Below are 25,231 nucleotides of genomic sequence, written 5' to 3'. Positions count from 1 at the left end.
TTCCAAGATCAAATTTTAAATGCAGGCCTGGTAAACACGACATGTAGCCTGTATTGTAACCCAAAGCCGCAATAATAGTCCTGCTGGCTTCAGAGCTGAAATCTCTCAGTAACATTGTACAAACACTCTATGGTCTAGTGTCGGGAGGCGGGTGCAGCGTTTCCGATACCAATTTTACCAGAATGCAAAGAATACAGCCTTCTAGGAGCACATTTAAGGCTACTGTCACTCTGGCGTTTTGGCCGTTTGTGAGATCCGTTCAGGGCTCTCACAAGCGGTCCAAAACAGATCAGTTTTGCCCTATTGTATTCTGAATGGTAAAGGTTTGCCTCCGTTCCGTCTCCATTCCGTTTTGGAGGCGGACACCAAAACGCTGCTTGCAGCGTTTTGTTGTCCGTCTGACGAAACTGAGCCAAACGGATCTGACACACAATATAAGTCAATGGGGACGGATCCGTTTTCTATCACAATAGTAAACTGATCCGTCCTCCATTGACTTTCAATGGTGTTCAAGACGGATCCGTCTTCGCTATGTTAAAGATAATACAAACGAATCCGTTCTGAACGGAGGCAGTCGGTTGTATTATCTGAACGGATCCGTCTGTGCAGATCTATGACGGATCCGCACCAAACGCAAGTGTGAAAGTAGCCTAAGCTATCAGAAGAGTGTCACATAAGAGATCAAACTTCCAGGTCATCTGTATTTTGAGGGCTATTGAAAGCTATAAGGAATTTAAAGGCTCGATACAGAAATCAGCTCAGCTCAGATACCAGACAATTTCACATACATGTGATTAACGGAAAACAGATTCTGGCTGAAAAGACAGCGGAGACCGCAGCCTCAGATTATGCTCTCCACTTTGATCACTGTAAACATTCATGCATCAAAGAAAGCAGCATCAGAGAAAGCAGCGGTGCAAAATGAACTACGTAATATCAAGGAACAGCCACTTTAAAGAGCGTCTGCCCCCTAATAATAACCTTCACTTATTTCTTCTGCCAAGACATTAAAGATTCTGTTTAGTCTTTTCTTAGTTATGAATGTGATGCTAATGAGTGAACCAGGAGTAAAAGACTATGGAAGGACTAATGTGGATACATACGTATTCACACCAGTTATTGGTAAATTTCTCATTGAGGGTGGAGGTTCAGAGCAAAGATTATTTCTAATGGAAAACCAACATTTCTGAGTTATTTCTCTCCTTATGGGAAGTGGCGTGAGGAGACTTATAAGCCAGGCAATGCTCCTCTAGAATTCTGGGAAGAAGGTACGCAAATGAGCTCTTAACGAGCTCTGCCCCTAATGCCACCAGATGTAAGGCAGCTGCCCTGCAAGTCAATGTTCGACTTTTTAAACAGGCCTTAAGTCATGACTCCGGTAATAATTAGGCCAGTATCTCATCTGCAGACAGCTGTTTCGGGGTGATTGCCCCTCATAAGTGCAAAGAAGAGAGTACTGGCAGAACTGTGTGAGAGACCTAGGTCAGGATTTGGGGAATAATATACCTCCTTATGGAGAGTGCCTAAGTGGCGGGAGTCTTAGAGGCCAGGCAACGCTCCTGTGAATTCTGTAAGGGGGGTATGAAAATGAGCCCGTAACAAGCTCTGCCTCTAATAGATGGCTACTTTACATCTGGTGGCATCAGAGCCAGAGCTTGTTACGAGCTCATTTTCATTCCCTCTTCTCAGTTATTTCTGTGATGGTAAGGCCTCCTGCACACGACCGTATGGCCTTTTTTTTAAGTGCTTTGTGGTCCGTTTTTCATGGATCCGTTGTTCCATTTTTTTTTTGTTTCCGTTGTGTTTCTGTTTTTGTTCCGTTTTATTGTTTCCGTTGTGTTTCTGTTTTTGTTCCGTTTTTCCGTATGGCATATACAGTATACAGTAATTACATAGATAAAATTGGGCTGGGCATAACATTTTCAATAGATGGTTCCGCCAAAAACGGAACGGAAACGGAAGACATACGGATGCATTTCCATATGTGTTCCGTTTTTTTGCTGACCCATTGACTTGAATAGAGCCACGGAACGTGATTTGAAGGCAATAATAGGACATGTTCTATCTTTAAACGGAACAGAAAAACGGAAATACGGAAACGGAATGCATACGGAGTACATTCCGTTTTTTTTGTGGAACCATTTAAATGAATGGTTCCGTATACGGAACACAAAAAATAGCCAGTAAACGGGGGGGGGGGGGGGGGGAACGGTCGTGTGCAGGAGGCCTAAGTAGTATATTATACAAGCTTATATTTACAGCTTCTCGAATTCTATTATGATCGCCTATACTTAGGATTGCCCATAATATCAGTTCGGCAGGGGCCCAACTCCCAGCACACTCACCAATCAGCTGTTTTGCAGAGCGCTGCAGTAACCAGTCCCCCTGTCACTACACAGTGGACAGAGCAGTGTAGTTCCGGTGTCTTTTCAAGCCCCAGACCTACTGCAAAACAGCGTGGTGGGAGTTGGACCCCTGCGATTTGATATTGATGACCTATCCTTAAAAGTGTATGAAGAAAGAAGTTTGTGCCTCGCAAGCCTCCATAAAAGAGTATGGAGCTTCACACAAGTCCCTTAGAAGGCCTCTGTTAGTTTTCATCCGAGTGAGCATCTACCAGCCAGGGCTTCTCAAGTGATGAGAAGAAGCAAAGATCTCCCTGTGGAGTGAACAGGCCTCTGTTCGCAACAGCATCTCTACCACTAAGTAGCATGCATGAGGATCGGAGAATTGGGGATGGAGGGACTGTTGCTGTTGTAACACAGGTACTTGACTGCGGCTAGTGGTCCCACATATATCCAAAGGTAGCCCATACACTGTATTCCTAGATAGGCTTGTTGCTTGGAGTGCTAGACAGTCACTAATAGGATATCCCAAAATGATTTGGTAACTACTATTTTGTGCACCTGTGAGTACTGGAGGTTTGTCACTAGTTTTCTATATGGTGTAGGGGTCAAACCAGGTGGCCCTAAAATGGTACTTTGCAGCAGCATCTCTTTGTGGCTTTTTAGTTGTAGTGCTCAAGCATCTGAACTGTACTTTATAACACAAATGTAAGCATGCTCAGCCAAATTAAGCACGGGTGTGTATAGGGGAGTTGGGGGAATAGCTGTTGGCCAACAACCATTTGGCCGAGAGCTTCTGAAGTTCCATTGGCACCTTTCACCACAAAGAAGTCCTTCTCATCTAACACTCATGAATAGCTCTATGAAATGCCTATCTGAGTCTCAATGGGGCTACCCAATTAGGCTCAATACTGACTAGGCTCTCTCTTAGAGCCAACTTCTGATGTACTGTGTTCATTAAACACACCCTACAGGCAAGTCCTAGCTATGGCTAGATGCTACTTCTCACATCTGTCAGGCAGCCCTTCTTTGATCATTCACTCAGTTCCCATCATTTGTTTTTGAGGACGGATGGAGATTTTTAAGGGATTTCGCTGCGACACCTCACATTAATTTTTTAGAGAGTGGATGTCATTCAATATAGTGACCATTACTGCTTGTAAAAGGCAGGTCGTTTCTAGAGCCCTGACATCGGAGCAAAGGAGTAGCATTCAGAAGCCTGGAAAGTTGAACAGTTACCTTACTGGGAGTTGTTATGGCAGCCATATTGGTTGTCACCCAGCTTATTGAGAAACACATAACTAAAGAACAGTAGAACTGATTTTTTTTTTTTTTTTTTGGACAGGCGACTTATTTTCCTTAATAATAGCAAACATTAATTCAAAGACAGATGTTATCAACCGAGTCCCCGGTATATCACTGATGTGACTTTACACTGTGCCCGGCATACGAACATCTCATTCTTGCAGTCTTGCCTGCTCGCTGCAGCACTCTCCGAGTCAGCCACCTGCCGAATGCCATTTGTTTTCACAGTCAATCTATCTGAGCCAATGGTCATGGCACCAGGCCAAACATAAGTACAACTCAAGTCTGTACTTTACACTTAGCTCTGTAGAAAGAAGCTGACACTAACGGCTCCATGTAAACAGTGCCTTCAAAATGATCTTAGCACATATACCGCCATCGCCTGGACCGCCATCACAGTGCCTAAAGAAGAAGGTTTACCTGCTATTTACAATCAAAATAAACATGGATCCTACATTAAAGAGACGGCGCGCACTAAGCTATTTATCCGCAGACTGTACCGTTCCTCAAAGCCGGCTGCAGAGCACAAGGTTATGCTATGTCTACACACCGTATAAAACCGTAAATGAAAGGAGCAATTTCACTTTACTAAGCGATTCCATAAAGGAGTCTACATATTTCTGGAATTATACCATAATAAACTGCTAGCCATAAATGTAAACTATGAGAACGATCGTTCTTACTGCAAACTACATAAACAACGCATTCATTCTGTATCAGCGGTATGAGAAATATATTAATAATGGTATCAATCCTTCCAAAAGTCATTAGATCACATAATCCGATTTGTCACAGATACTGTTGTGCTGCCAATTATATGTCTTTGTTTTATTGAAGATTAATTGTAGCTACAGCGTTTGGTTTGATTTGTGCTTCGTATGTTCAGCCCCCATTATGGGGAATAGCTGGGATTTATTCTGCAATGGTGGATACCACTTTTTTTCCCCCCTTCTTTGTTTTTGGGTTGATGAATTGTGTGTCAATCCAATAACTCAGATTATTCAGATGCTGAATATCCGAAAAAATGCACACGCATAGCAATCGTTGCATCGTCAGCAGTAGGGCTGAAACGATTCATCAATTTAAATCGATGTAATTGAGGCAAAAAATTCTCAATGCAGTTCTTCTGCATCGAGGATTCGTTAAAATCATATGACCACGGAGAGTGAGCAAAATGAAGCTTCTCGCTCACCACTCCCCGCCCTCCCGTCGGCACCGCGCTGCAGGATCTTGCGTTCACACATAGTCAGCGCGCTGCCTGGTGCTGTGTGCGACGTCAGGTCCCCAGTGCATGCTGGGATGAAGACGTGTCTCCTGCGGACTTTATGTGTCGGCACACTCTGCACTAAAAGGTAAGTATAAAGTAAGTAAACAGGAAGCAAAGGCGGAGGAAATGGTGGCACCTGCGATTTTGCATGGGGAAATGGGTGCACCTGTGATTTGGCATGTATAAAGTAATTGGCTAATTGGCGGGGGGGGGGGGGAGGTGTTAATGGGTGCACCTGTGATTTGGCATGTATAAAGTAATTGGCGGGGGGGGGGGGGTGTTAATGGGTGCACCTGTGATTTGGCATGTATAAAGTAATTGGCAGGGGAGGGGGGGGGGGGAGGTGTTAATAGGGGCACCTGTGATTTGGCACATGGAGGGGCTGATCTAGGGGAGTGGGGGGGACATGGTGGATGGCATGGAGGCACCGGGGAAGGGGGACATCATGGCAATCTGGATGGCATGGAGGGGCTGTTGGCAGTGCCATCATGGGGGGACATGGCATGGAGGGGCTGCTCCTGATCTGATGGCACTAGGGGACATGGTGGATGGCATAGGAGGCACAGGGGAAGGGGGACATCATGGCAATCTGGATGGCATGGAGGGGCTGTTGGCAGTGCCATCATGGGGGCACTGGGGGACATGGTGGATGGCACAGAAGGCACTGGGAAAGGGGGACATTTTTAAAAAGCAATAAGTTATTTTAAGAAGGTTTTTCTTATTAGATTACTCGGTTAATCGTAAAAAATAATCTATAGAATACTCGATTACTTAAATAATCGTTTACTGCAGCCCTAGTCAGCAGAGATGTGTTGTCCTTCAAGTAGCTCCATTTGGTGATCAGATTTAGGAAGCTACTAAAAAGGCATAAAAGTGATCAAATCTAAACCCCAATACGTCACATCCAGTTGACTGAGGCTTGGTTTCCACATTCAGGTTTTCAGATGAAGATTTAGAAGCCAAAGTGAGGAACAAGTGATAAACGTAGGACACATATTAAAGGGGTTGGCCCATCTCATACATTGGGGGGATAACACTAGGATATGCCCCAATGTCTGATAGGTGTGCGCAGTCGCCCTCTGTTCATTTCTATGGAACTGCCGAAAATAGCCAAGAGTTAACTATAAAAAGTGAATGGCATAGTGGCCACGCTTGCGCAGTGTGCTTACCATTAATTTTTAAACTTCAGATTTTTTTTTTAGCAGTCAGTTGCACAGAAATGAATGGAGCGTGGATGTTCTAAAGGTAGGTACAGGTCTCTGAGATCAGGTCTCCTGGTGATATGTCCCCAATGTATGAGGCTCAGTCTTCTGCTCTTTTTCTAATCCACTTCTGGCTTAGGCTTCAAAAACTGCACTTAAAGGGATTCTGTCACCTCTCAAATTCAGATTTTAAACCAGTCATGCTCCACAGATTACCTTGAATCGGCTTTGCTGTTCTATACTGTAATCTGTTCAGTAGTTTTGCTGAAAAACGACTTTTATAATTGTGCTAATTAATCCTGAAGGTGCCCAGAGAGGCATTATGTTCCACTTTGTGTGCCCAGTAACGCCCCCCTGCAGTGCCCAAAACGCCTTCCTCCTGAATCCCTAACCGCCCACAGCGTCTCATCCCTCTCCTTCCCCTCCCTGACGGCCGAGCGAAGTCTCGCGCAGACGCAGTACCCACTGAGGGCTGCGCCAGTGCGATTTGCTGGAGACTGAGGGCAGGAGCTTCATCGTCGTCACTGGGCATGCGCTGAGCCCAGTGACGTCCGATGCTCGCTCTTCAAAGGCGTTTTGGGCACTGCAGGGGGACGTTACTGGGCACACAAAGTGGAACATAACGCCCCTCTGGGCACCTTCAGGATTAATTAGCACAATTATAAAAGTCGTTTTTCAGCAAAACTACTGGACGGATTACAGTATAGAACAGCAAAGCCGATTCAAGGTAATCTGTGGAGCATGACTGGTTTAAAATCTGAATTTGTGTTATGAGAGGTGACAGAATCCCTTTAAAAACCTGGATGTGGAAAGCAAGCCTTACAGCTATGTGGGGAACAAAAAAGGCCTAGCAATCACTGTAATGGGGTTTAGCAAAGGGGAGGGTGCAAATTGTAGTATCATAAAGCCACAAAACTAGCACCCTTTTACAATCTGCTGGAGCAGGTAAAACAGGGAAAATCCAACTCATCCAAATTACACTAAATGTTCTTACCACTCAGAAACAGGCCGGAAACAAGCAGCCCCCAAACACTTCACCACGGGTAGAACGTGCAATGTGGTTAGATAGTCACCATAGCAATTCTGGGAGTTGTGGCGTCTGTGAAACGAAGTCCCAGGATTGCTTAGGCTACTTTCACATCTGCGTTGTGCTGTCAGGTTTGGAGATTTCAAACCACAGCACAACGCAGCAGTTTTGTCCCCGTTCATTGTCAATGGGGACAAAGCTGAACAAACCGGAACGGAGTGCACCAGAATGCATTCCATTTTGGTTTGTTGCGTTCCGGTTACTGGTGCGAAATTGGCCTAGGCCGGGCGATGTGATGCGCGGAGGGGCTACAGGAAAATATGATGTCACAGAGACACAGGGCTGGCAGAAGCTTACTGAGGGGCAGCGTTAGGCACCTGGACACTTTCAGCAAACTCTCCGCCCCTGGGAACTTGCGAAGACTCATTAGTATATCATAAAAACCTTTTGGGCAATTTAGAGGATCTGAAAAAATAAAACACCGGTAACATCTGTGTCATGTCTTTGTGCTCCACTGAACTGTTTGATTGGTTTAAATTATTTATTTTATGCACTCATATAGCGCTACTATATTCCGCAGTGCTTTACAGACATTAGCACCCGACTGTCCCCAATGGGGCTCACAATCTAAGGTAGATTTTTTTTTCAGGTTTTCAGTGAATCTCACAGCTTATAAATTCTTTACATTGCAAATATTCTGACATCCATAACCTTTTTATATTTCTGACTACATAGCTGTTGCGGGGTGAGCTGTATCTTTTATTTATACCATTTTGAGGCGAGTCTAACTTCTTCCTAACTTTTTATTTAGTTTATTTTGGGAGGCTACACAACCATAATTTTATATAACAAGTTGTCACTATTCTCTTGTAAAAAATACGTGTTGGTTCCAACCCAGCGGAGAACAGCAAAAAACTTAAATGGAGCCATATCCAACTATACGCTAGTAACATCAAAACTCACCAGCGTTTAAAGACAAGGCACCACCATTAAAGGGGTTGTACCACAAAAAATATTCTAGTTTTCGAACCAGCACCTGGCTCTGAATACTTTTGTAATTGCATGTAATTAAACATTTTGCATAGCCACTGAGTTATTCAATAAAATGTATCTGTATAGCGCCACCTGCAGTTTTCTTTCCCTTATTTCTTTGACCTGCTCACTGAGAAGGCCGCACATGCTCAGTTCCATCCTTCAACCTAAATCCGGTCAGGTTGGTGACGGACTCTCTGCCTGTGGTTGAAAGTTGGGAGGACACTTGAACTGCTTTTTTCCAGACTGTTTCTCGGCGGTTAAATACATTGGCCTACATTTACCAATGTGTCTGTGTCTAGAATCTGTCTACAAAGTGTCAAAATTGGCGCAATATGGCGCAACTAGGGTTTCTCCATTTTTTCTGTCTTGAGCAAAAAGGAGTTTGGCTCAGCTGAAAAGTGCATGGCCTAAGATGTGGAATTTAGCCTTAAAATTGCATCACAAATTTGGCATAAAAGTCTGTCTTGAAGTAAGTCGACCAATAGTTGGTATAGAGAAAAAGGTCCATCTCTGTGCCACATTTACCATCCAGCCTAAGCCCCTGTAATAGACAGGTTGTCCACACCTACACCAGATCTAAGCTTACTCCACCTATAGGATTGGTAAATCGGCCCCCCATGTCTTACAATATATTGGAATATTTCTCTTACAACACATTCTTCATATACTTTCACTCACAGACCATCTATAACATCAGTGCCATTTCCATGGATGGACCAGGCTGCTGTAGTATCAGAACACTCTTCACCCCCTGGCTGCAGTGTATGACAGACCAAAGCCACAAACTGCCCTAAAATCAAGCGTCCCTACGTCTGGTGTCTGCCTTCAGAGCATTTAATTCGCTTTATTCCAGCAATGCAGCATATTAGGGCGTAGCTATAATGCAATTTTCTAATAATTAGTGACGAGCATTGCTCCAGCGTGGATGATCTTTTGTTTGCACTTCAGACAAGGTTGTGTGAAGCATCCTGAAACACGGTCACCGCTCCGAATTGGACGGTAAAAGTGTGCCTTGGATAGAGGTCATTGTTACTTTTTTGGCAGCTGCAAGGTTTGTCAGTATAAGACTAAGTATATTACTGCGCATGATCCAGGGGCCACCGTGACGTTCCTCAGTTTATCAAGACAATGCGCTGCCAAGGTTTCCAATGAGTGTGTGCTGATAACGGCCAGGTATGTTCCTGCCAAGGCTAAAATAAACACAATACAGTTATTGTCCCAAAAAGTTATAATTACTCTCAAAACTTAATAATAAAGGAAAGGTCATTTTACTGTCTCCTGGCAAGGGTGCAGAATTTAAAGGAGCACTCCAGGGGAAAAATGTGTATTTAAGGTCAAAAAGTAATTAAAAATAATATTATTATTATTATTATTCATTTTCCTACAGATTGCTTTATTCCTAAATTCTCAGCTCCTTTCTATTCCTCCACTGGAGCACCTGAACCGCATTTCTCAACCATACAGCGTCTTTAGACTTGCCGGCACTTTAACTCACCAGGACAATTAAGCCTCACCCTAAGGCTACATTCACACGTCAGTATTTTCCTATATCCCGATTTTCGGTCCGTTTTTTGCGGATCCGTTGTTCCTGAAAATGTTTCCGTATGTCATCCGTTTTTTGCGGATCCGCAAAAAACGGAAACATGTATAAAGTTCAATAATCAAATAAAGTTGTTTGGATTTCTTTGAAAAAAAAATTGAAAAAAAATAAAATAAAAATTTGTTATGTGTTTCCAGGGACGGATTCCGCATAAAACGGATGACATACGGAATGACATCCGAATGTCTTCCGTTTTTTGCGGATCCATTGACTTTGTATTGTACCAGGATCCGAATTTTGCGGACAAGAATAGGACATGTTTTATATTTAAACGGACATGCGGAACGGAACAACGGAAACGGACAGCACACATTGTGCTGTCCGATTTTTTCCAGGACCCATTGAAAATGAATGGGTCCAGATCTGGTCCTGATCTGTTCCGCAAAAAACGGAACAGATCAGGAAAGAAAAAACTGACGTGTGAATGGACCCTAATAAATGGGCAGCGTGGGCCCACGTGCTTTTGCCCAACTACTTTGGCAGTCCAGTTCCCAAGACTGTCCCTTCAGTGTATGTGTCTTCAAGTCAATATTTAATATAGTGTGTATCAGATGTTCTTGGATCAATAAGACTTTTAGCAGGAACAATGTGTTGAGGTCTGGTACCCTTCCTCACGCACAACGTTCACACGTGTTGTAGTATAGCTGTTCTCACTCTACGCATTTCTGCAAATAGATACGAAGTGCATTATCAAGGATACAAGCAAGATAACACGTCTACGGGTACCAGCGGGTGCTTTAAGTCATATTTTCATAATTCAGCAACTGGGTGCATGGCCCTTGAATAAAGCTACCTGCAACAAGGGCCGTTTTTGAAAATAAGACCTACGTCTTGTATACACAATGGGGGAAGATTTACTTATACTGGCACGTAAGGCTGAGTTCACACGAGCGTGACAGATTTGGTCCGGATGCGTTCAGGGTGCGTTCAGTTAAACTCGCACCATTTTGCAAGCAAGTTCAGTCAGTTTTGGCTGCAATTGCGTTTAGTTGTTCAGTTTTTTCCGCGCGGATGCAATGCGTTTTGATGCATTTTTCACGCGCGTGATAAAAAACTGAATGTTTACAAACAACATCTCCTAGCAACCATCAGTGAAAAACGCATCGCACCCGCACTGGCTTGCAGATGCAATGCGTTATTAACGCAGCCCCATTCACTTCTATGGAGCCAGGGCTGCGTTAAAAACGCAGAATATAGAACATGCTGCGATTTTAAAGCATTGCAGAAGGGATGCATGAAAAAAAATGCTCATGTGCACAGCCCCATTGAAATGAATGGGTCAGGATTCAGTGCAGGTGCAATGCGTTTACCTACTGCATTGCACCCGCGCGGAAATCTCGCCCGTGTGAACTCAGCCTAAGACACCAGTCTAAACCTCATGGGGAGAAATATTTTAAGTCCGCATTGGACTAGTACTTTGCAGCAAATTTATGAAATATCATAATGTTTGTTAAATTTGGAGCATCTTTAAACCATCTATATAGAAATTATATACAATTTTAAAAAAAATATATAGATAGTTACATGGAAACATTAAAAAAAATCTAGAAATCACCAAAAATTTAAATAAATATATATATATAAATTTTGCCTTTTCCAGCATTTTGAGAAGGCACTAGGAAGCAGAGACCATAGCAGACCTGGTAACTGCTGGAACAGCAGTTTGAGGCCTCATGCACACGACCGTTGTTGTGTTCCGTTCCGCAAAATGGGGTTCCGTTGTTCCGTGATCAGTTTCCGTTTTTGTTTCAGTGTGTCTTCCTTTATTTTTGGAGGACCACCAGACATAAAAGGAAAGTAAAAAAAAAGTCTAAGACAGGTTTGCCATGCAAATGATAGGGAAAAAAAACGAACGCGGATGACAATCTTGTGTGCCTCTGCTTTTTTTTTTAGCGGTCTTATTGACTTGAATGGGTCCGCAAACCGTTTTCCGCGAAAATAATAGGACAGGTTATATTTTTTTGACAGACTGGAAGCACAGATCACGGACGGCAAACGGTGCATTAGCCGAGTTTTCAACAGACCCATTGGTCCGCAGAAAATCACGAAACATGGCACAACGGACACGGAATAAAACAACGGTCGTGTGCATGAGGCCTAAAGGGGTTGTCCCACAAAAAAAATATTCTACAGTTTTACTGTTTTCAAACCAGCACATGGATCTGAATACTTTTGTAACTACAAGTAATTAAAAATGTAGCATAGCCACTGAGTTATTGAATAAAATGTATCTGTGTAGCGCCACCTGCTGTTTTTTTTTTCTCATTTCTTTGTTCTACTCACTGAGAAGGCCGCACATGCTCAGTTTCATCCTTCAACTGCCTCCTGAGTGGTGACAGGGAGAGAGCTCCAGCAGAAAGGACACGCCCCTTAGCTGCAGCAGAAAATACACTGCCCTTCAGCTGTCAGCTTGATAGAAATCTAGCAGAGCAATGAATGGGGAGATCTCTGGATCCATGTGAGGTACAGGGCTGGTTCTAGCTTTGTTAGAAAGAGATTGGCATGTGCCATATGATGTCTGATTTTCATTGTTTTACATTAATCATGGGATAACCACATGGTAAATTTTTTTTTTCCATTTTTTAACCCATTCTGTCCCTTTTCAGAACATCTTTATTAAACATTGTTCCCCTTTTGTTCATGCAGCTCCTGCACTGCTGCATTAAAGGGGTTGACAAGTTAAATTTACACAGAGAGCAACAGTATATATGTTAAAAAAAAAAAAAAAGAATTCCTACTCATTGCCGTTTCCTGGGTGCAGCAGTGATGTCCTGTATACACACCATGTTATCACTGCAGTCAATCACTGGCCTCAGCGGTCATGAACTGTATACTGCTGAGGCCAGTGATTGGCTGCACAGTGACTTGGTGTGTACTGGACATCACTACTACAGCCAGGAAGATGTCATCATCACAGCTGGACTGGAGGACGTACACTGGAAGAAGCAGGGGAGGAAAATGATGAGCAGCGCATCTTTTGTTATTTTAGCAAATTGAATGTTGCTGCCAGAGTTATCATTTAAAAGGGTTTTCCGAGATTTAAATACTTCTAACCTATCCTCTGGATAAGTCATTGATATCGGATTGGTATGGGTCGGGTGCCCAGGAACCCCAGCTCCTGTAAGCACCGCAGCCTTCTCCATGCTCACCAAGCACAGCGCTGTACATTGTATAGCGGCTGTGCTTGGTATAGCAGCTCAGCCCCATGGCAATCATACCGCATATATGTCCCATACATAACACATTCAACTATAAATACATTAATATAAATAAAAACATAACAAAGACAGTGGAGACAACCAATGGCCAAGGCCTGTTTATTAACTCATAAATAACCAGTAAGTAATAACACATTTTAGAGCCTAGAGTCATAGACTCAAACCATAATAATAATAACTTCAGAGTTCATCCTATACACAGGATGACCCATTTAAAACCACCCATACAGGCCAATGGCCATCCTATTTCAGAAAAGATAGGGGTGGGGGGGCACGTGGGTCCAGGCTTCATGGGGTTCCGCAGACAAAAGGCAAGCCAGCCTGCGGAGCCAGCACACTTATAGCCCCACTCCTGAACCCCCCCACCAATCAGGTACTTGTTGCCAGGGTCCGGGTATCTCTACCCGAAACCCTGAAACCAGACAGGCCCTAAACTTTAGCCAATTACGGCCATTACTGGGCAGAATATCCACTCTGCCCAGTGACCACCGCAAAAACGGCGGGAAAATTTCCCTCCAAAACCCATACTAAAAATAGTAACTCAATCGCTGGGCAGAAATCAACCCCAGGATGGCCATTAGTATTTAATTCTCGGAAAACCGCTTTAACTTGGATAACCCCTTTAAGTGGGCTGTATGTATTTTCTTTTAATATAATCAATAACAGAGTTCGATTTTATTTCATTTTGCACCAGACATGAAATATCATTAACTCGCTTATGGATGAAGGAAAATAGGTCTTCATCACTTTGGCTTTCACAACCTTCATTTTCCACTGCTGACCAGAGGGATGACTTGTCACTTTTCACCTAGAGGTGATGGTGCCCGCTGTGACAGTTCCCTGATGCACTGCCAGGCTCAAGAAGCCATCTGAGGTAAATAACGTGTAAATACGCCGCATACCAAGTCCCAGAAGAGAGCCAATCTACGTGTAATTGACTGCTTAGGAGGATGTCACACCAATGTGCTGGTAACTGCAGCTGTAAGTATATATAGATTTCTTGCCGGCAGTTTACATTCATTTCGCCTTCAATTATACCTACACACAGTTGGAACACATTTTACTAAAAGCTGAATTTTCTGATTATTTTCAAACTGAAAGAAAAACTCCTGAAGGAAGACAAAGCTCAAAGCACCTGAAGTGAATGCGGCTAAGCGGTAATACTAGACGTGACCTAAGGACAAGAATGACTCCATTACTGGGAGGAAAATCAGAAGCAGATACTTTTTGCTAATCTCTGCAGCCCTCCGTAATCTTCAATTCATAAATGTGATTTATTCACCAAACTGACATGCAACGTTTCGACAGTGCTGCTTGATAAAGACCAACACGGTCGAAACGTTGCATGTCAGCTTGGTGAATAAATCACGTTTATGAATTGAAGATTATGGAGCGCTGCAGTCCCTATTTTAGTTTTTGGATGACTGGGGGTACTACGGGCCGGTACCCAACACTGCGAGCACCACCACTAAACCAAGTGCCTTTGCCGTAAGCGCTGCTACAAACAACATTTTTCACTTTTTGCTAATCTCTGTAATGGTTCGTGGCCAACAGGTCCCTTACTTTGGCCGGTGGGGGCCACAGACGCTAGAGCTACACATAAATGGCTAAACAAGTATTCATTGTGAATAATTCCAATGTGAAACTTCATTTAGAAGTGCCTGTATTATACAGTATTATTAGAAGCCAATGTTTAAAGGACCCAATACAGTTTAGACTGTTTTGGCCAAAGCCATAATTTTCAGCAAGACTGTCTGACAATCTAATGTATACGAGGAGCTTCCAGCTCTCCCCCGACTTCATCTGCGAACAATCGAGCAAGTTGAATTTCAACGCCCAATACTTATTCTCCTGAGAGAAAATCAATCTCCAGAGGTGTCTGATGGTGGCTTTCTCCTCTCACCATGCTTAGCCAGGCTCAGTGTGTACGTGTTTGGGGGAGTCAGTATGAATAGCTTCTGGCTGACAACTATTGGTGGTGTATGGATGTCTTAACACCTCACTATAAAGGCAAATGGGTTATCCTGGGAGCTTCTGAAACAAAAACAAAAAAAGCGCCCGATCTCTTCATTGCAGTGTTAGTGATTGTCCCATAATACAGGTCCTTCTAAAAAAATTAGCATATTGTGATAAAGTTCATTATTTTCTGTAATGTACTGATAAACATTAGACTTTCATATATTTTAGATTCATTACACACAACTGAAGTAGTTCAAGCTTTTTATTGTTTTAATATTGATGATTTTGGCATACAGCTCATGAAAACCCAAAATTCCTATCTAAAAATTTTTGCATATCATGAAAAGGTTCTCTAAACGAGCTATTAACCTAATCATCTGAATCAACTAATTAACTCTAAACACCTGCAAAAGATTCCTGAGGCTTTTAAAAACTCCCAGCCTGGTTCATTACTCAAAACCGCAATCATGGGTAAGACTGCCGACCTGACTGCTGTCCAGAAGGCCATCATTGACACCCTCAAGCAAGAGGGTAAGACACAGAAAGAAATTTCTGAACGAATAGGCTGTTCCCAGAGTGCTGTATCAAGGCACCTCAGTGGGAAGTCTGTGGGAAGGAAAAAGTGTGGCAGAAAACGCTGCACAACGAGAAGAGGTGACCGGACCCTGAGGAAGATTGTGGAGAAGGACAGATTCCAGACCTTGGGGTACCTGCGGAAGCAGTGGACTGAGTCTGGAGTAGAAACATCCAGAGCCACCGTGTACAGGCGTGTGCAGGAAATGGGCTACAGGTGCCGCATTCCCCAGGTCAAGCCACTTTTGAACCAGAAACAGCGGCAGAAGCGCCTGACCTGGGCTACAGAGGAGCAGCACTGGACTGTTGCTCAGTGGTCCAAAGTACTTTTTTCGGATGAAACCAAATTTTGCATGTCATTCGGAAATCAAGGTGCCAGAGTCTGGAGGAAGACTGGGGAGAGGGAAATGCCAAAATGCCTGAAGTCCAGTGTCAAGTACCCACAGTCAGTGATAGTCTGGGGTGCCATGTCAGCTGCTGGTGTTGGTCCACTGTGTTTTATCAAGGGCAGGGTCAATGCAGCTATCTATCAGGAGATTTTGGAGCACTTCATGCTTCCATCTGCAGAAAAGCTTTATGGAGATGAAGATTTCATTTTTCAGCACGACCTGGCACCCGCTCACAGTGCCAAAACCACTGGTAAATGGTTTACTGACCATGGTATTACTGTGCTCAATTGGCCTGCCAACTCTCCTGACCTGAACCCCATAGAGAATCTGTGGGATATTGGGAAGAGAAAGTTAAGAGACGCAAGACCCAACACTCTGGATGAGCTTAAGGCCGCTATCGAAGCATCCTGGGCCTCCATAACACCTCAGCAGTGCCACAGGCTAATTGCCTCCATGCCACGCCGCATTGAAGCAGTCATTTCTGCAAAAGGATTCCCGACCAAGTATTGAGTGCATAACTGAACATAATTATTTGAAGGTTGACTTTTTTTGTATTAAAAACACTTTTCTTTTATTGGTCGGATGAAATATGCAATTTTTTTTTAGAATTTTGGGTTTTCATGAGCTGTATGCCAAATCATCAATATTAAAACAATAAAAGGCTTGAACTACTTCAGTTGGTGTGTAATGAATCTAAAATATATGAAAGTCTAATGTTTATCAGTACATTACAGAAAATAATGAACTTTATCACAATATGCAATTTTTTTTAGAAGGACCTGTATTTGTAGGAGTTTTCCCATGTATAAATTATCTCCTACATTACCCGGCTATGCTGCTTGTTGCTCTCCCGAATGTCCAGGTTGAGCGAATTGAATGCAAGGAACGTAATACTGTCAGTGTAATACGATAGATTTCAGGACTCGGGTCACACAGCATTATAAATCAGTATAATGCTCTGCCGATCTTGTGAGAGGGGAGGGGAGGTCAGGACGGGACATCTCACTGCCACCCCCTTGTCCGTGGAACACGGTCCGTGAAATACCGGACACTGGCATGAAGACGGCGTGCGCTCCTGCAATGCCAGTCCGGTATCTCTCGGACCGTGTTCCACGGACGTCTGCATGAGGTTTATTACACACTGTTGCTTTTGATCCGCTCACTGACGCAAGATCCCAAGTATGGCTGCTCCAGCGTACTCCATCTCTGAAAGGTTGCCTCACAAGTACAGAAATCATGTGATGTAAGTGATAACAATCTGAGATTAATGTGTGGGGAGTTGCAGCCTGCAGTCCTTTCAGTTATGCGTTACGGGGGTCGTGCCGTAGGAAGACGCATCGGAACTTCTGGTGTCACGTGGACAGTGTGGAGTGGCAGAATGAGGGATTCTGGATGACAACATTCTAGGAGTAAGTTTTATACATCAGCATTTTAAATATATAGAAGAGGATTTTTGGCTACCCGTATAATCCCTTTAATAAAGAAGAGATACCGTATTTCTCGCTTTATAAGACACACTCCCCCCCCCCCCCCAGGGGAAAAGTGGGGGGAAAATGTCAGTGTGTCTTATAAAGCAAATGGTGCAATTTTTACATTGCTGACACTGCTACATCGCCTTCCACTTTGCTGCACAGCGCGGCCTGCGATGTATCAGTTACAGTAAGCGGGGTGGGAGGAGGGGCAGCGGGGCCCGATGCAGTCACTGTACTCCATTACACCACGCCCCGCTCACAGCAGTCTTTACATGTAAAGTCTGTTTATTTAATCCTCAACCAGTGGCTCTGGTTTGTTAAACTAGTGTAATCGTCTGTAGTAGTACTCACTATCAAAGCGGCAGACAGGCCGGCAGTGTAACGTTACTCATTCATTCACGCTCCTCCCACTTCATTAATGAAGCTGGCGGCGCAGGAGCGTGAATGAAGGAGTAACGTTACACTGCCGGCCTGTCTGCCGCTTTGATAGTGAGTACTACTACAGACGATTACACTAGTTTAACAAACCAAAGCCACTGGTTGAGGATTAATCATTATAATTTCCTCTCGTCTGTCGTGACAGATGCAGTATGGGGTAATGCTGGGGTCTCACCTGTCCTTCTCAGAGCCGGGATGAGGAGGATGATGCTCTGGCTGGAAGCAGACGGTGTGGAGAACACAACAGCTGGTAGCGAGCAGGGTGCTCCCGCCTCATTACCACAGTGTGCCCGTTACTTTACAGTCTACTTCACACACAATAAAACTTCCCTCTCCGGTGCGATCACATAACTTGAGAAGACCAAGACACCCACACAGCCCCGCCAGCTCCGGGCATTATCGAGTCGGTTACCTGGGCAACCCCGTCACTGCCTCCATAACCCCCGCCTGTGCCAGCTGCTCTGGGCCATTCAACATCCAAGGCTCGGCCACGTGGGGCGATTCCAGCCAATGACAGCGCACAGTGCTGCGCATCGCTCGGTGTACACTACTTGGTCCCTGAGCTGGATGTTGTGAGGGGTGTAGCGGAGTCAGGAGAGTGTGACGGGGCCCCGACAATATGAGGGGCCCTAACCAACACTGATTGACCCCAACCTCTGGGGTTTATGAGTATCAGGGCCACATTTGTGAGAGTGAAAAACTCTGAATCGTTGTACCATACTTTTAGTCTCACCATTTGTAATATCTATGCTTGCTGTCAGTGACTGGGGATTCGGGGTCACAACTGCATTCTGAACTTCCAACATAGGAGCAGAAGGACACTAAGGGTGCCAGTGGACCCCACTGACATAATGGAGCATGTTACCAGAAAACACATCCACAGATCCCCTCCATAACAGTGTCATCCACAGACCACCAGTAGTTCAAAACCCACCAAAAGCACGCCTTTTGGTTGAAAATATTTTTTTTCTTATTTCCCCCCTCAAAAACCTAGGTGCGTCTTATCATCAGATGCGTCTTATAAAGAGAAAAATACGGTAGCTGTAAAACTCTGGCCTACCTGTCTATAGAATGGAGCCGTGAATGCTGATAATTTAAGTATAACATGAAACCTGGTTGGGAGGACCACACAAAATTGCATTGAAAAGTGGTCTTCTAACAGTGTGGTCTTGTTAAGCAAGATGGTCAGTATGAATAATATTATGGTGGGACAAATTCAGTCACAGGAAATCTGGTCTCGATAATGGGGTTGGTTTTTGCCCCCCAAAAAAGGTATTTTGGAGAGCTTTTGGTGTATTAGGAAATTAATTACAATATTGGTGGTACAGTAGATGGTGAATGTCCATGTGCAACAGTGCAACAGTGCAACTCAACCTCATTGGTCTGACAGGGCAAAAGGGTAACCTGGGCAGAAATAGCAAAATGTTGAGTGGTCTACTGACATCAGCGGTAATCTGCAAGGGTATCGCCACAGAGGGTGGATAGGTTGCAGTTGCGCCCACACCCGGACGCTTAGGCCCTCTGCCACACAACACACCAGTTTTATAGATCCAGAAGCAAAGTCAAAGTGGCCTGAAATCTGAGACTTGACCTATCTCAGCAGGCAACTGAAGACAAGGAAAGCAAATGAGCATGTAAGCAACACCAAAACAAGCAAACAAGTTGTAATACGCAGCCTTGATCTGAATCCCCCCATAGACTGCGTTTAGGATACAAGTGCATTTATCCGACATAGAAAAGAAGCCGCCAGAAACGCTTTGCTACAGTATGTATAATTGCTTCATTTTGACCTTTCGTCCTGCAACGAAAGCGATTATTGATGTACAAAAATCCAGCATTTTATTTCAGCAATTGTGTCTTGTGTAGATCTGTCGTCTTTAAGAAACTGTAGTGTAACTAAACAGTCTTGTAGAAATAAATAAAAAGTGATAATACAAGACTGTGGCTGGTGTCATCTGAAAACTGACGTACTATGTATGCTCTCTTCAAATGAGGATTTATCTAGAGAGCAAGTGCTTATCCACTCAGACTGAAAGATGAATCAAAGGCGTTCTCTAAAAGGGTTGTCTCCGGTATGGAATCTGTCTATTCAGAGCTCTGAATAGGTGTCACCGTTGTATTTACCAACCACACTCAATCAGGAGAACATAAAAGCATGTTCCCTCTGTAGCTACTGCTGCCAATTTCCTGAGATAATGGCTGGTGCGACCGACACCAAACCTGACTGGCTCTTCTAAAATACCCCCGAAAATAGCTGATAAAATACAGAAACAGAAATCAACAAAAGGTTTACTGCTCCACAGATTCCAAAATTAATAGCACAGAAGTAAAGATCCACATAGAGAGATGTTTGAAATAAATGGTTAAATGCGGAGAACGCATTCCAATAATACTTTGCAGGGGAGCAGACGTTTCATATGGTCTAGGTCTGTCCTGGAGATATATCAGCAGACAAAGGCTAGTTTACAATGGCCTATATATTGTGGAATCTACCGACAGTCTAAAGTGCTTTTGGCAGAGCTTCGCTTTAAAGGGAACCTGTCACCACCAGCAAGGCTTAATAAGTACAGTAATACATGTACAGAACACCTGCCTCTGACTCCAGATCAGTAATTTGTATGTCCATATAGAGCCCCATTTACCCCATTGTGTGCCCGCAAACCAGTCACGGAAGGCAAGAGGACTCCTTTGCATGCGCACATAATGGAGAGGACTCCGGAAGAAGTCCTCTCTATGTATTTCACTACCAGTTTGGGGAGCTCAACAGAAGAATAGGGGTGAGTATCGACATACAAATTACTGATCCAGAGTCAGTGGCAGGTATTCTATAAATTATTGTACTTCCTATGGGTTGCCAGACGTGACAGATTCCCTTTTAAGAGGCTGGCAACCAATCGGGGTATTTTTTTAGGCAGCCCCGCTCCTTCCTGGGTAGACCTATAAAGGGAAGCATACTGCTCCCCACCGCTGAGTCTCGACAACTTCCTTCCCAGGGCATAGCTGATCGTTCTGGTCTTCTGCTGTCAACATCTGCTTTAACCAATCGCTGGCCTGCTCCCCTTGCATCAAGTGACCAGCTGACATCATGCAAGGAGAGCAGGTAACCACTGTGGCCAGTGACTGACTGCAGCGGTGTCAAAGCAGATGTTGAGCAGCTGAGGCTGGAAAGCGAAGGAGCCGAGACCAAGTGGCAAGGAACCGTATGCAAGCTTCACTGTGCAGGTCTGCCAGGGGCCGGAGGGGTGTTGCGGCCAACACCTTTAACAGCATAAAAAGCACATAATGAAAGGCTCCAAGATAGAAATATTAATTGGTACCCAAATTATATTTTTGGTTGCCCAAAAAAATAAAAAATAAACATTACATGTAAAATAAAGAAAGCATTCATGATAGACAATGAGATGACCGCCCTTTAACACTAGACTGTAGCCTTTACAGAAAACCATGTTCTCTACATAGTGGCACCGGCAGCCACCACAAGAGGGAGCTTACTGCATACTGTTACAGGTAGATTCAATTTAATTGTAACACAGTTTACAGAAAGCTCTCTTCAGTGGCACCCTGGGCAATTGGCACCTTTACCAGACTCAAAAGAAGCCAATCTAGGAGCTAAACAGTATTGTTTGGTTGCATTGGCGACTATTTTAGTCATTGTTTGAAGCCCAATAAAAAGTACAGTATATAAAAGAAAATGCACAAAAAACAAGCAAAGTAAACGGGGCAGACATCTTCGATTTAAAGTGTGAATTCCCTTTTCTCACAAAATTAGGTAATTGTACAGAGACAAATGTATATGTATTTCTTGTTGCTGCCTCGCATTGCCATCTGTAGCAAAAACAGAGGTCAAACTAAAGTCCTAGTATAATTAAATCAACTTTACAAACTGTACCTCAGTGTAGTCAGAACCCCTTTTTAGTAAGTAGTCTGTTCCACAGACATGCCATCAGCAGGGCAGTATTACCCAATATAATGGATCAGACCAAAGAACACAGATAAAGGAGGGGTTCTGACTACACTAAGAACATTAGTGAAGTCAGTTACGACAACAGATACATGAATAAAGTGCATTACAAAAACCTACATTTCAAATGAGCAAAAACCGTTCTAAACCTTCAAACCAATCAGTCCGTTCACATCTTGACCAACCGTCTCGACGTGCAGACTTGTCATATAGTTTTGAACATACCATCACCAGCACTACAGACATTACAGAAATCCAACATTTAAAATCACAGTGTCCCAATTATTACATCTGTGAAATATTAAAAGAGCATGTAAAGTAAAATGAGAAAGGAGAACCACCTAAAATATACATATCAGAACACGTCATACAGCTCTAAAATGACAATGAACAGTATTTAACTCAAGGAAAACTCAAAAGTTCCCAACAAATTCCAACAGACTGCAGACTAGATGAGAGTACCACTAGATTCAGTATCTTAGGCTAGTTTGTATGGACCAATCTATGTTCAGACCAGGAATGTTTGATTGTAGTAACATATAAAGAAACAAGATCACAATCATTGACTCCTGCAGACCCCATCATTTCATGACCTGCAGAAGAACGTTCTGGATGTGATCACTCTAATGAGCATTATTAAAGCAAATTATTTGGTATGGTTGAGACCAATGAAGGAGATTTACTGAAATACAAAAATAGTGTTCACTCTGAGCGCCATATTTTTTCCTGACAAACATGAGCTAACGTGGTGTTACGTTACAGTAGGTCCTCACAATGGTCCTTTCCATGGTCCTCATAAACATTATTCTGAAAATAAAAAAAAAGGCATCTTACCTGCAGTTTGGAGGAGGATCCAGTGTTATTTCTGCGAGTTCTTTCTGAATTCTTAAAAAAAAAAATTATAGTAAATACAAACATGTCTGGGATTATGCTTAATACAGGGCATAGAAACAAGACTGAACGTTATATAAAATAAAATAAAAATATGTTAAATTCCTTTAAAGCATGTCTGTCACATTGAATATGGTGTCCTATCAGCTCCTATAGTGTAGGGCTCGGATCTAAAAGGCTTAATAGACAGTATTGTAGGAAAAGACAAAAGGGGTCTTCCAATCTGGACATTCATGGTACATAGATAAGACGTGCCATAATTGTCCGATAGGGGAGAGTCCTGCTAATATCTTAAAAACGTGAAAGCCACCGCTCTATTTAACCAAATAGCCGAGTGTTGGCTTGGTTATTTTTGGAAGTCCCATAGCATTGAACAGAGAGGACGCCGTACAAGTGCAGCATGCTCTATGTTCACAGCGGGGTCCCATTCTTAACATAAGAGTGGGTCCCAGGGGTGGGACCATCCTCATTGAACATTTATGGCATAACCCATTGATAAGCCAGAAATGTTCAGAAGGGACAACCCCTTTACGTAGAACTTGGATTTTTTTTTTTTTTGCTGGAACCCCCGCTCGCTCATGGCTGGTGAGCAGTACCACTCTGTGACTGAAAGCTATGCACATTCACTCTATGTGATGTCATAGTAATAAGTGTGGAAGTGGAGCACCGCACACTGTAATTACTGGTGCCTGCAAGGACTGGGCAGTCGTAGTCAATCTGAAAATTGCAGCACTCAGATTGTTTGCAATTTTGGGTATTGATACAATATCATATAAAGTTCACGATCCAGTTAAATGTAAGCCAAAATAGATAACCACTCTTGATAATGATGATGACCTGATAAATAACCAAAATTGCAAACAATCTGAGTGCCGCAATTTTCAGATTATAGTAATAAATGCTGGATTATGAATTGTTCTGGATTAATCGAAGGTCCCAGAAAAGTCTATTAAAGGGGGTTTCCCACAAACAAAACTAATAAACACTTATTCCCTATCCACAGGATAAGTGTCTGATCGCTGGCATCTCCAGCAATCACAAAAACAGACTTCCGTATGAGACCGGAGTGGTGGTGCAAATGTGTTGGTCATGAATGTGCACCACAACTTCATTCTCAGAGGTCCCTGGTACCTCCGTTTTCATTATCGCTGGGGGTTCCAGTGGCTGGTCCCCAGACATTTATTACCTATCCTGTGGAACCCCATGAAACCTAAATTAAATGTATACACAATTTTAGTAATGGTAGAAAACCTCCCCTTCCCTAAATGCACTCCATTTTACTATATTCACATTCCCACCCATCCCTTGGTTGAACTTGATGGACTGGTGTCTTTTTTTTAACTGTACTGTGTAACCATTAAATTTATAAGAAAACGGTCAGCAGATCTGAGCCCACTAAGCCGCCAATATCACTGCATAGGTTGGAGTCACCGTTTTAATTTTCTATGACCATCCAGAACAATTGATAATCCAGAGTCAATCGGTGAAGACTTTGCTCACAGTAGGAAAAGAATGCCCAGCAGGTGCTGGCTTCCCAGTGCGCACTCCTAGCAGACTCGAGTTAGGGAGGTTTACATCCGTAAAGTCAGGACACTTCCCGGTTTCAGGAAGACCCCGCGAACACTTGCCTACTCATTTGCATATATTGTACCAGTTATTAAACTTTTTTCATTTTTTTCCTTGCAGTATGATCTGCGACATAGGTAGGATTAAACCTGACTCCACAGGACCCATGTTGGAGTGTCAGCAGTTTAGTGGCCTCAGATCTGCTGACAGACAGATCTGCTAGAAGCCTAATATAAAATGTTAGGATAAAATACTACCACTAGTAATATTAAACAGAGCAGACTTCTAATTAGTTGCTTTTCCGAAATACACTGCTTTTAGTCTATAGAAATTCCAAGATTATCATGCAGTTCTGTGCTAGATACTATAAAGCTAGATTAATAGTTTGCAACTTTATATTGTAAAAGAAAAAAAAACTTAAAGGCTATATACACCTTAAGTGGTAATTATTTTTATGATTGCATTTTACTCATTTTGGGCCAAAAATATAATTTTCAATGGGTCTTTATTAAAAATATTGAGCCGTTCTGTCACACAGGGTTAACTGCTCGCCTAGCTGTGTGACTGGTACTTTCACATTGTGCCGGTCATCTAATAAACCATATCTCTAAACTACTAAAAGATCATAAACACTTACTTAAAGGTTGTATTAGACACACTGATTCTGCAAACTATTGTCGGGAGGGAAGAGGAGGACATGCTATTACATTCAGCTATGTCCTCCGTAAAATGGGGAGGAGTGATCGCTATTAGGGCTGCAGCTAACGATTATTTGAATAATCGATTAGTTGCCGATTAATTTCTTAATTAATTAATTAATTACTTAATTAATCGGGAAAAACGACAAAATTACAAAACAAAAGCGGTTTATATGATTTTACTTTAAAAATTATGTTCAAAGGCCATATTAAAACAAATTGTGGATGGCACTGTTATGGGGGATCTGTGGACGGCACTGTTATGGGGGGGGGGGTCTGTGGACG

General features: G+C 43.1%; 1 protein-coding gene across 1 annotated transcript in view; it reads right to left on the bottom strand.

The window, feature by feature from the left end:
* The window catches only part of LOC122937990 (ubiquitin-conjugating enzyme E2 E2), a 217,423-nt gene that overhangs the window by 158,184 nt on the left and 34,008 nt on the right, over window positions 1-25,231 (bottom strand). Inside the window, exon 3 of the mRNA XM_044293231.1 lies at window positions 22,626-22,676. Coding sequence (XP_044149166.1) covers window positions 22,626-22,676 — 51 coding nt within the window. The remainder of the gene's footprint in view (window positions 1-22,625; window positions 22,677-25,231) is intronic.

Source organism: Bufo gargarizans, chromosome 5 (genome assembly GCF_014858855.1).
Source record: "Bufo gargarizans isolate SCDJY-AF-19 chromosome 5, ASM1485885v1, whole genome shotgun sequence".
Lineage (NCBI taxonomy): Eukaryota > Metazoa > Chordata > Amphibia > Anura > Bufonidae > Bufo > Bufo gargarizans.
The sequence above is the reverse complement of the archived record's forward strand: the minus strand, read 5'-3'. Positions and strand labels throughout refer to the sequence as shown.